Genomic DNA, 13,113 nt, shown 5'->3' with positions numbered 1-13,113 from the left:
AAAAAATTGAGATTAAAACCAGGAAAATGTCTGAAAAATAAGTGAATTTTTCAAATAATTGTTAATATATTAATGAATATCAGGGATAGTGTTTTATGACAATAAAGATTATTTAAACACAGTAATAATGTATATTTTCCAAAATTACATATTAAAATCTGTGTTCTACGTTAAATGGAGAACCTAGGAGTGAGCACCAAGGATTAAACTTCTTTACCAGTATACTACAAGTTTCGCAAGTAAAGAATCTTAGTATTAAAAGTTTTTGAACGGTTACTTTTAATTTTTTAAAAAATTCAGTGAATAATTTTAAGTATCTTTTAAAGAAATTCCATACGGTAAAGAGTTAATACTTTTTTGGTCAAACCTTAATTGTTTAATGTTATTTTACTGCAACAATTTTATAAGTTTGTTCTTAAGTATTTTTTAATAATTAGTATTTAATGTCGATAGTTATTTGTTGTCATGTATGACAAAGTATTAGCTCTACAGTTGTTATCATCAAGCACGTCTTCACGACCAAGTTTAATACTACAGTGTGGTAAACATAAATTGCGTCATGGTAAGGCACATGGTAGAACATAATCAAATGGTTAAACAACTACGATAAGTTAGTAGCTTCCTTAAGATATGACTTTTAAAATTGAGCGTCGAATAATATCAACGCTTTGTAATTTTTTAAGCAATAAATTAATAAGAGAAGGAAAAAACTTGCGGCGTTAGTACTTGAGCTAAACTGCTTAAGATGGACTTGCCACAAAACATTTTCTATTGACTATAATTGTTGCATTCTTCTTTTAAAATACGAAATTTTTTCTTTGCTCTATTTAAAGTGGGTAAAGTTGAAGCTAAAATTCAAACTAAATATTCCTAATATGTTAGTTGCATATTATCAAGACAGTATTTACTTCAATGGAAAAAAAAAGAAAGCTCAGTCGTCACAATTCGGGGTTATTTTCTATTTTTAGTCTCTCCAGCGCATAGCTCATGCATATGTACCTAGTATATACAGTACAGGATTTGATTCTTCAACCGATCCTAGGTTTCTTGAAAAAGATCGGAGTCTTAAAAGAGCCCAAACATTGCGTTATTGGAATACAATCGACTTTTCAAGGGTTATAAAATCACAGAAGAAAATGACTGTACTCAGCGAAATTTTTCTTTTTGAATTCGTCATCTGCATAAATTAGGCTGTCTACAGTTAACGCCTTTTTTATATTACTAAACTACATTGATTTATGAAGAAACAAAGTTTACTCTAAAATAGAATCAGGCAATTTTAACAAGACGACATCGCTTTTGTAACAACTGTTTCTACACTTTTGCCCTTAGATAACTAACTGATTGTGGCTAACGCTTTGTCATCGGTTAGGCTTTTTGATGACAAAGAAACTAAATCTAGCTAATTTTTGCTATTTTACATGAAAAAAATTAAGGATTGGCCTTGTTAGACTTTATGGTCCAGGTTCTCCCATATAATATTTTCTATGCTGCAATCGTAGTATATTTTCGTAACTATCACTATAAATCTCTTTCGTAGATATATTCTAAGCAAATGTATCTACGAATTAATCTGAGATGGAATAAGTCATAGATATACTGCAATTTTATTCTAAATATAATATCAAAACTCCTATTGCAAGGCTAGTGTATTTTCTTAAAATGTTAAAAACTAGTAATGAAATTCAGAACGATATATCATACGAAAAAAAAAAGAAAAAATATGGACAAACGAGGCAACACGTATTTTGCTATTGTATGAAAAAAGGGAACATTTTACTTTTTAAAATATCGCAAATATAATATAATATCGCAAATATATATAAATCTGCATTGCAACTGATTTTGCGTAGTACCGAAGCGGGGTATAAGACACTTCTACTGCTTATCTATAACTTGCAAATGTATTAAAAACAAACCGAATTAAAAAAACATGTAATGCAACATTTTTAACATGATATTTAGATAAAAATAAAATGTAAAAAGATGGGGAGGGGAGGGCACAGTGAAACGAAAAATATGAAGTTCTCCATAAAAAAAAAAGTCTGATTGCAAATTCTATCCGAACTTCAAGTGTCCCACGATCTAGCTTTTCAAACCCAGGAGGTGGATTTTGACACATGTCATTATGGTCTGATAAAATATCAGATCCGCCATTTAATTTTTCTGCCTCATCAGTTGTGTCAAATAAGCCTTTTATGCTCTTTCTTCATTACTCAACCTTTTCTCTCTTCGGTTTTTGGACATCCTCTGAAACTTTATAGTCTAAGATGCGGCTGCAGAATTCTGCACTCATCGAGTATAAAGTCAAAATCCAATTTTTATATTACATTATGAAAGAGGCAATGTTTTTTTTTTTTTTTTGGCTAGGTTGCCGTGCAAGAAGTGCCCGCAAGCATTTTTTTTAATCAAACTAATATTGTTTTGACATTTTGGGGTAAAAATGACGCATTTCTTATTAAAATAAACTATACTCTATTCCAAAGAAATATACCTAAAGAACTTGAAAAGTTATGGTTGCCGTTGCGCAACTGGCCGCTACCTATTCGTAGCCACATGTAAACGGTTGCTATTGGGGCACATTCATGTACTCATAAAGTATAGTCATCATTTATACATCAAATTAAAGCTATTTTTTCTGTACGTGATAAACTAAGGTTGCCTATGCAAAAATGGCCGCAAGTGAGATTGCCAGCTTTAAAGATTGTTTAGAATGCAAGAGTTAGCGCTTCACAATATTCATTCGACAGGGATGGCGACAGCCAGCTCTACGCATGGGCGTACTCAGAGGGGGGAGCAAGGTTGGACAGTCCCCCCCCCCCAACTTCAAAAATAAAAAATACTTAGAATTTTAAAAAAAAATTACGGTTGTTTCAATTTCTAAATTTATCAAAGAGTTCAGATGTAGTAATTTGCTCCTGAGTTTGAAAGTGTATACATCTTCTTTGGGAGCTCATTGAAAAGGGAAATTAAATGGTGTTTAGTTGTGTTTATACCGCACTCATTTTAGAATTTCATTGCTTCCAAAATCTTGAAATAAAAAGGTGCGGGGGGGGGGTGCTAAAAACCAGTCTCCTAACTTCCCAAATGATGGAATTTTCAGATGCGCCCCGAACTTCAAATTTTATCGGGGGAGGGGGAGGACTCTCAATGGGCCGAATGGAATTCCAAATTTCCCCGAATTATTATAATTTGCTTAATGGAACTCCAAATTTTGCCGAATGATATTTTTACCTAACGTCAAACAAAAATTTCCGAATGGTGATATTGTCGCCATATCGTGAAACAAAATTTGCCGAATTAGCCCATCAGGGCTCCCCTTCGCTGCACCCCCCCCCCCTTCTCTTTCATGGTTGAGCTGGACACGCCCTTGGTTGTACGAGTTTTTAAAGTCATCGCGCATGCGTCAATTGTTAGTGTTCTCAACCAACGATGCAAACGGTGGTAGAAACAAATTTCAAACGCTCCAAAAGAAATAAAATTAATAAATTTTTGTTGGTTAGATTTAAAATCCCATATACATATAACATGCATTCCTCAATAAAATGTAAAATGTCTTTCATCTATAAAATTAAAATAAAATATTAATATTTGTGAAAGAATATGACCCAGTTATTAATGAAAAGTCAATTATATTATACAGAAAATGTTTCCGAAAAACAAGAAAATTATTTAAATATTTTTACAATACAAATTAATTTTACCTTTTATTGAGGAATGCATGTTATATGTATATGAGATTTTAAATGCAACCACATAAAGATTTATTAATTTTATTTTTTTGGAGCATTTGAAATTTGTTTTTACTACTGTTTGCACCGTTGATTGAGAACACTAACAATTGATGCATGCTTGATGACTTTAAAAACTCGTACAACCAAGGGCGTATCCAGCTCAACCATGAAAGGAGAGGGGGGGGGGGCAGCGGTAGGGGAGTCCTGATGGGAGGTCACTGTGACCTCCCAAAAATATTCTTTTTAGGCAAATTTTGTTTGAATATGGAAAAAATATCATCATTCGGAAAGTTTTGCTTGACGATATGATAAAAATATTATTCGGCAAAATTTGGAGTTCCATTAGGCGAATTATCATCATTTGGGGGAAATCTTTAGTTCCATTCGGTCCATTGAGAGTTTTCAACCTGGTAAAATTTGAAGTTCAGGGCGCACCTGAAAAGTCCCATCATTTGGGAAGTTGGGAGACTGGTTTTTAGCACCCCTCCCCCCCCCATCTTTTTTATTCCAAGATTTAAGAAGCAATGAAATTCTAAGCTGAGTACCGTTTAACCCAACTAAACACCAATTACTTTCCCTATTAAATGAGCTCCCAAAGAAAATGTATACACTTTTAAAGTTAGGAACAAGTTACAATATCTGAACTCTTCATTAAATTTAGAAATTGAAACAACCGGCAATTATTTATTTTTAGTACTAAACATTTTTCTTTTTCGACGTTGGTGGTGGAGGGAGCTGCCCAACCTTGCCCGCCTCTGAATACGCCCATGCATATAGCTGGCTATCGCAATCCCTGTCGAACGAGTGTTGTAAAGCGCTAACTCTTTTATTCTAGGCAATCGTTAGCAGCTGGAAACCCTCACTTGCGGCCATTTTTTCGTAGACAACCTTAGTTTATCACGTTCAGAAAAAAATTAGCTTTAATTCGATATATAAATGATGACTATACTTTATGAGTGCATAAATGTGCACCAATAGTACCCGTTTACATGTAACTGCGAACAGGTAGCGGCCAGTTGCGCAACGGCAATCATAACTTTTCAATTTTTTTAGGCATATTTCTTTGGAATAGAGTATAATTTATTTCAATAACAAATGCGTCATTTTTACCCCAAAATGTCAAGCAATATTAATTTGATAAAAAATACTTGCGGGCACTTCTTGCACGGCAACCTAGCCAAAAAGAAAAAAAAAAAAAAAACATTGCCTCTTTCATAATGTAATATAAAAATTGGATTTTGACTTTATACTCGATGAGTGCAGAATTCTGCAGCCAGATCTCGTACTATTGAGAACCTAAGACAACAATCACTGCTACGCTAGAACAAGAGGCCTTTTTGAATCAGTTTTATCAATAATTTACAGATTATAATGATCTACTCTATCTGAAATATCACTTGGAATCAGACGGTAAATTACAAATGAATTTACCTTGGAGTCTCAGAAAATGACCCTATTTTTAGCTTACGAGTGTTAATTTGCATTTTTTAAGTGGTAAAAAAAACCTGTAAAGAATTAAACAGCAAGTTGAAAGTTTTTAGATCATAAAATAAATTTAAAAGAAAACATCCCTTTCGAATCAGAGTCCAGACTGGAGCACAGTGAGACAGTCTCACTCTGACCCAACTACGTCTGTCTCACTGTACCCGACTCCGCTTTTTTCTTCTAATTAAACATTTTAAGAAGTTCATTTAAAGCCGATTCTGAATGTTATTAATGGTATATTTAGCTGCATGAGTGGAACAAAGAAAATGATCAAATGGCTAATTTATATTCATAAAAGAAAATGTTATAAATCGGTACATGCGGCCTGAAATCATAGAAACAACGAGCATTGGATAGCAAACACGAGCAACAACTTCATATCCCAGAATCCAAAAGGTCAATTGCTGCAGATTTATGTTTACTTAACATCATTTCCGGATTAAAATTTAAAAATCCAAGAAAAAAAAATACTTCTGTCTCCCAGTACCCCGCGCCTCACTGTGCTCCACCCTCCCCTAAATATTTGTCTGTTGAGTCTAATATGAGTGATTACGTACTTGCCCTCATTTTGCAGAGACCATCTTGAAATTCATAAACATTCCGTTTTTAAATACGCATTTCCAAAAGAACGGTCTGGTAATAAGAGAGATATATGGATGAAAGTGTAAATAGATTTATTATTTACTAAATAAAAAGATCCGATTTTGCGGTTATGTGCTCTCGTTTGTTTACAATTTTTTTTTTTTTTTTCAAAATAGAAAGATGATTTAGATTTTTAGCTTGGGTCATTCCGTGGAAAAATGTAATTTTTTCTGCTCGTGACAGCTCTGTGTTTATGTAATAAACAATACTTTAATTTGTTATGATTTTTGTTTTCTAAGAAATCAACCTACAAGAGTAATAAATAACGAGGAACACAAAATTTTGTTTATTACACATCCTCATATAAATAATAGCCCAAGATCGAGTAATCCGCGTGTTTCAACGAAAAACTCGCGGCAAGGCGTGATAATTTGATAATATGTTTTGGTAATGTTTAATACGCATGGAAAAGCTTTATCGTGACAAGGTTGAACTCGATCCGGTAACTTAACTGTTTTATTGGTAAGACTGTCATTTCAGGGGAATAAGGAAACGAAAAAAAAGGTCAACATTGAACGCTACCTACTGGAGTTTAGGGTTACTCCACTAGAGTTAGGGTTAAAATTTCAGCCATCAAGTACCATCAAATAGGCAATGGCTTCGTTTAACTGTAGAAGCAATTTTCTCCCGTCATACCTTGACGTGCGATTTTCCAGTAAATAACGATAATCGCTGACATGTGAACATATTGAATTTCCCCTTTGAAATGACCGGATTATTAGTCAAACACGTAAATTTTGATTCATTTACTAATCAAAAAAAAAATGAAAGGGAAACTGATTTTGAGCTGGTTCCGCAGATGAATCCATGATACTTCCTAGAAGATACATCCTGGTCTAGATATTAAGCCATTAGAAAGACGTGCCAAGGGTATCGTGTCCTACTCCAGAAAACGCTTATTAATTTAATCCTTTTTATTACACAGTGGTACCATAAATATCATCCTTGAATGAAAACCTTTTTATCTTATTACCACCTTAGAGTTCTGCTGTCCTTAAAGTGTACTAGACATACAGTGGTTGTAATATTTGAGCAAGATTAATTTTTAATTTCGAATTAACACAAATGGTTTAAATTCACCCAGTTAAATTCCTCAATCACTCAATTACATAAATCGTTCACATCAATCACTCAAACTTAATAAATTGTATCAACTGTCCTCATTCCCCATAACATTTTACCCATGAATGTTTGTGCATAGGATAGACCGATCAATAAAGGAATACTTAAATGTCAGTTTAATGTTTGAAAATTCATATCATCTTTAAAACCTGCAGTATTTGGCACGTGGCATTGAAAATAATTTAAATGATAAACATTATAGTTACAAAATATAGGAACATTTTACGGTTTTGCATCAGGCTTCTTGAGTTTTTAAAATTATAGGTAAAACCAAACCAGTTAAGGTGTTTAGTCAAGTAGTAGATAAACATAGCATCCTCTATAGTTGGGGAAAACCTAAACTAGCAACCGCGAAATGCTGTAGGATCTGCGTGGACTTCACAATGCTGCAAGGTTAGGTCTGCCCCAACTATAGTTGTTTTTGTATTGTAATTTTTTACGGAATTAACATTCCCCGGAAAAAAGGATACCACGTCCAGCTCACGACGGTTCATATATTAAATTGAAAACAACAATTTAAAAGAATGAAGAGTAAAATTTTGCTGCTTAAGAAATCACTAACGTATGTGCAATCCCTTAAGCAAACATTTTTGTTCATTGCTATTTAAAGTTATTACTTTTTAATGAGCTGTCATGTACAGGACAAAATGTTGGGTTTTTCGTAGAATTGCCTAAAAGGAAGTTAATACTGTCAATTCACAAGTGAATTTTTTTTAATCTTCATTACTATAAACCAGTGTTTCTCAACCTGTGGGGCGCGCTCCCTGGGGGGGGGGGGTGCGAGCACACTTGAGGGAGGGGCGAAAAAATATCCAAGAGGAAATATTATTTAAAAGAATTCATTAACTGACTGAAAGGAAAAGCAGACAGATAAATAGAAAAAAAAATACATTTCAACATATTTAATAATTATTTTATTAAAGTAAGCAACTTCTGAATCAAAACTTACTTAATAAAAACATACCAAATTAAAAGGAAATTTCGTAACTATTATTGACTTCCTTGGGACTATCTTGAATATTAGATTTCTTCGAATTAAGGCTTAGTATTAGAAATAGCCACTCTCAGTTCTGTTTCTATATAAAGTCAAAATTTATATTTGTTTTTAAAGAAGCCACTGCAGAAAATCCAGTTTCACGAAAGTAGGATGTTAAAACTGGTAATAAAATGCGAAATGCCCTTGTTTTTAGTGCGAAAAAAGAATTCTTTTGGTTTCGCCACTTGTTTATGAATTTTTCTTCTTCATGAATGGAGAGTCCTTCGGGAATCTTATGAAATGGATCTCGAACTCACTCGTAACTTGCTATCAGTTTGTTGTCAACAAGAAAATACTTTTTAAAATTCTTTGCCAGCATGGCTAAATGATTTTAAATGTTCACAAAAACAACTTTTACCTGCTCTGTAGCTTTATAATTTTTAGTACTCTTAGAAGTTAATAATCAACCTCATCTAGATCGTAGATTGCTTCCTATTTATTTGCACTCAGTTCTTTAATTTCCCATGTTCTAAAAAGACTATGCTCAAAACAAAGTTATGCGTATTAACATTAAATTTGTTTATGAAAATATCAATATTTTTTTTTAATAACCTGATTTAGCTATCCAAACTAACTTCATTTTCAAATGTTGACTGTTACCTCGTATTGACAGGAGGTGGGGGGGGGGGGGGAGGGCATGTGAGCTCCCGTCAGTGTTCAAAGGGGGACGGAGAGGCTACATGGTTGAGAACCCTTACATATAATCTTTAGTTTTTTTTTTTTTTTTAATTTACTGTGGAGGGCTCATTCACGGGTCGGTTTACTCTATATTCATATTAATGAGAAGTAGCTTACCGTTTGCATAACGGACGGTGAGGCAATGATGCGTCGGGGAGACCGGACATTGGGGCGCAACGGCCCCTTCCGTGGGGCTGGATGGTTCCCGATAGTGCCACCGGTTCCCATGATCGACGGGGTACTTCGCTTTCTTCACTAGGAATGATCTCGGCATTTTGGCCTCATCCGGCTACGGGAGAGATCCCTCATTCTCCGCGGCGGTCTCCCGGAGATGAAGCGGCATTTTCCCCGTGGGAGAGAGAAGACCGGCGATCGTTTTCTCGGAGCCCGGACCACGTTTCCGGATAGAAGGAGTCCGGTAGGGTGCGCAGTTGTGACCGGATTCCAGCGGGGGTGTGCGAGTGATAACCGTTCCTGGAGAGGGGGAGTCGACGGGAGAAGAGAGAAAGGGTCGGGAAAGGATGATAGCCGGATAGTGGCGCCCTCTATTTTAGACCTCTACTGCAATGCCAGCGAGAAAAGCGTTTTGGTACATAACACATTCTAGTCTGGAAGAATGCTCATAGACGCAAACAAGTCAAATAGCAAGTTAATTAAAGTCATAATACAATTTGACTTGATTGACGTCATTTAACTCATACAGATCTCGAAAATACTTATATTGTTCTTCCGATGATTAATTTTTCTTTCTTTCTTTAATGGAAACAAGATTTTTTAAAAAAAACTATAGTAAATTCAGTGCTAATATTCACACTATTACGGGTTTTATTTTTTATTATTTTTTTTCAAGAATTTCGGTTCCTACCTTCTCGAAATACATATGGTTGTAATCAATCAGTTTTGATTATCATTAGCTTGATTATTTTTTAACAAACGTTATCATTCAGTGACATAAATTGAAAAAAAAAAATATTTTTTTATAATTTCAGAAAAAAAAATATAACAGGAAAAAAAAAGAAATTAAATTATAAAATACAATTTATAAAGATTGTAATTCTTTTTTCATCCCGTACGGTAAGCGAAACATTAAAAAATTTGTTTCCTTTGAATAATATTTAGAGAGTTTTTTATTAGGCATTTTTGTCTTACTTTTCCGTAAAGATGAAAAAAAAAAGAAAAACTACTAAATTTATATTTCCTGTTAATATTTCTTTCGTTAGTGAAAAAAGGGGTTAAAATCAGTCCAGTAGTTATGGAGTCTATTCGATACAAAACAAACATACGTATACAAACAATTTCCTCTTTCTAATTGTAGTATACCTAAGAACTATAAGTTACTGCGCAGCATGCTTTTAAAGTTTGCAAGTATGTTTGTTAACGTATAAAACTAATCTTCTGGCTGAGAATGTATTAGTAGTTGAACCTTATCGAAACGCTAGCCCTAAACTACTGCTTAGACGTGTATCGAGGAGAACTTTAGTTTTCATTTTAAAATACCTTAATCTAAAGAGGAAAAATACATCCACATTTTGTCGATAGGTTGCTTTTTCTTCTGAAAATCTAGATTTTTTTCTCTTAGCTCTGAATCATGTGTATGCAATGACCTGCAACTATTGCGCTTCACTGTCACTGTTTTTATCAATACTAACTGGTTTAAGGTATTACAGATTTACAAGCTTTGCCGGGGTAAATGTCTCAATGATTCTTGTTTACGCCAAAATTGTGCACTGGTTGGAATTTTTAGAGGCAGTAGTGTACAAAGAAGTGACTGGACTTGATTTCAGCAATTTTCTACCTGTAAGAGTACGATTTTTAAGGAAAGCTTAAGTAAAGTGACTTTTTTTACCATTTGATCTGAATTTTTAATTTGAAAAACTCAATGAACTTTCCAACAATCTTTGGATTTTTTTAATTAAACGATACGAAAACAGCCCAAGAAAGGCTGTGAACGCTGTCTCCGATCACAGTGGATTGTTATTTAAACAATAATTGGTTCAGTGTGTAACCTTGACATTAATAATAATGTTCCGCCTGATAACAGGTGATTTGCCTCGCTGATAACTCAACATCGTGGTATTCCCTGAACTAAATAATATCTTTTAGTTCAAATAAATCAAATATTCAACTTTATTTAAAGCATTTTGAAAAAAAACTGTAAATTAGCAATTGTTGTGGTATATGACATTGTTCAGACGCTTCTTTTTTAAATACAAAAATTTTAATATAAATAGTCTTCCGATGTTTGTAATAAATACTATGCAATCTTCAGAGAGAGAGAGTCTGTTTAATAGAAGAGAGTGAGTTTAATAGAAGAGAAGAAAAATAAAGTGTCAAACTACTATGCAATGGCTATAAATAAGTTGAAAAACAAAAACGTATCAAAGTAAATTAAAAGTTTATATAAAATATTTTAATGTTTTGGCTCATTTTTTATTTGATCTCTTAGTGTTACTCATGTAATAATTCAAATTTACTTACCTAATGAATACCACTTGTATTGATTATAGTTTGTTTTATGATGTAAGTGAGGCATATAACCCTATAGAATTGGAAGAATTGCTCTAAAGTTACAATTTTATATTTTTATAATAAATAATTTATTTCATATTGAATAGCACTGATCGATTTCACACAGCAGCTAGGAGTTTATAAACAAGTTTTTAAACAGTTTTAGAAGAAAGAAAAATTTTTTGCTGAAATGTATCTTCTTTATACCATGTTTTAACTAATAAACGATGGGAAACTTGCGTATCCCATCGTTGCTCTATCTCCCCCTAGTATGTCTTTCTCAATTTAGAGCTAACAAATATTCTTTAGATTCTATTTCTTTGTCTATGTGGAACCTTGTAAAGGTTTTAGGTGTTGTATAAAATGTTATACTTTTTTATCTTTACTATGTATTTAAACCCGTTTTACTTCAGAGTGAGCTCAATCAAACCTTTTACCGTATCGCCATTGTAAAAACGTACGGTTAACGTCTACAACATCACTATAAAAAATTGTTTCATCAACGCATATTTTTAATTGCACAAATTATTACCATGACCTAAACATTGGAATACACATAAATTTAAATAGAATTTGAATGGGAAATCGTAAAGCAAAAATAAAATAAGGCCTGTAAAGTTCATAACAAGTTCAGTCAAACCTATTTTTATCTTTAAACACTTAGACAATACTTTAAAATTAAAATGGGGAAGACAAAAATGATTTCGTTCACCAAGTGTTTTTGATTCTGTACGCTACAATGAGAATTGTAATTCGTTAATACACCTAATAGAGCTAAATTTTGAAAAAAAATCGAAATGTAAAAAGTACCCAAATATTTTTGAAATACTTTCGTGATCGTGTGAGACAAGCCATCTAAACTTTTCATAATGTTTTAGGTACTGCTATTCATTGTAAAATAGTGTCAATGTATGCTAAGTGAGAACAGAAGTTATAAGATACTACTCTAACTAGGTGGTTTCCCAAAAGAAAGCAGTTTCTAACATTACAAGTTCTGTTCCCAGTGGAAAGAGAATAAATAATTGTTCATGATCCGGAGAGAAAAACTTCACATTTAAATGGAAATGATAAGTTTGTATCAAGACTTGCGACAAACACAATTATTATTACTGCTTTAAACTTTAGAGAACAATCGAAACATCGAGGAACAAAGCATTTCTAAATCAGTATCATCAAAAGAAAATGCATTACATTGCCATCAATTAACCTTAAGACAAAGCCTTGAATATAAAGCATTTAGGAATGTAACTCTTTTGTGAAACAAAAATGACCGTAATCTTCATCTATCGATGTTTCGTGCATTATATTTCATTAAAGCTTTTATTCCCTTATTTCGTATTTTATTTTTTAATTTATAAGAATTTTGTATTTCTTTATTTGTTTTATTTTGTAACTAATTTTAATTTTTATTATTATGTGGATTGTTTCATTTATACTTTTAATATGCATTTCCACCAGCTGTTATCTTTTACTCAACAAATAATCATGCACTGTACTAAAGGTTCCACACCAACCGGTAAAGTTACACTGCAAATAATCAAACACTTTTTTCACACGAACACTTGTCTCCTTTTTTTTTTTTTTTAGAACTCTTATTTCGGAACATTTATTAGAACCGTTGTAAGATCACTTTTTAAAACATTTTTTGAACACGTACACTTGTCCCCTTTTTTAGAACACTTTTTGGGGTCAGTTTCCCAAACACTTCTAGAAACACAGTTCGGAAAATATATTTAGTTCAGCATTCTTTTTAGCGCACTTTTTAAGCACTTATAGGATCGCGTTAAAGACACTTTTTTGAACACTTCATTGAACATTTTGTGGCACACATACAGGTACAGTTTCTAAAATGCGTTTTAGAACAATTTCTTCGCACTAATATCATCCGAGGATACGTACCGCACAAAT

At 33.1% G+C, this 13,113-nt stretch overlaps 1 protein-coding gene across 1 annotated transcript in view; it reads right to left on the bottom strand.

Moving 5' to 3' along the window:
* Positions 1 to 8,971, bottom strand: part of LOC129216832 (transcriptional repressor scratch 2-like) — a 46,657-nt gene extending 37,686 nt beyond the window's left edge. Inside the window, exon 1 of the mRNA XM_054851052.1 lies at positions 8,815 to 8,971. Within this exon, the coding sequence (XP_054707027.1) occupies positions 8,815 to 8,971 (157 nt within the window). The remainder of the gene's footprint in view (positions 1 to 8,814) is intronic.
* Between the last annotated feature and the right edge of the window lie 4,142 nt (positions 8,972 to 13,113).

This window comes from Uloborus diversus, chromosome 1, assembly GCF_026930045.1.
Source record: "Uloborus diversus isolate 005 chromosome 1, Udiv.v.3.1, whole genome shotgun sequence".
Classification (NCBI taxonomy): Eukaryota; Metazoa; Arthropoda; class Arachnida; order Araneae; family Uloboridae; genus Uloborus; species Uloborus diversus.
This window is presented reverse-complemented; position numbering and strand designations above follow the sequence as displayed.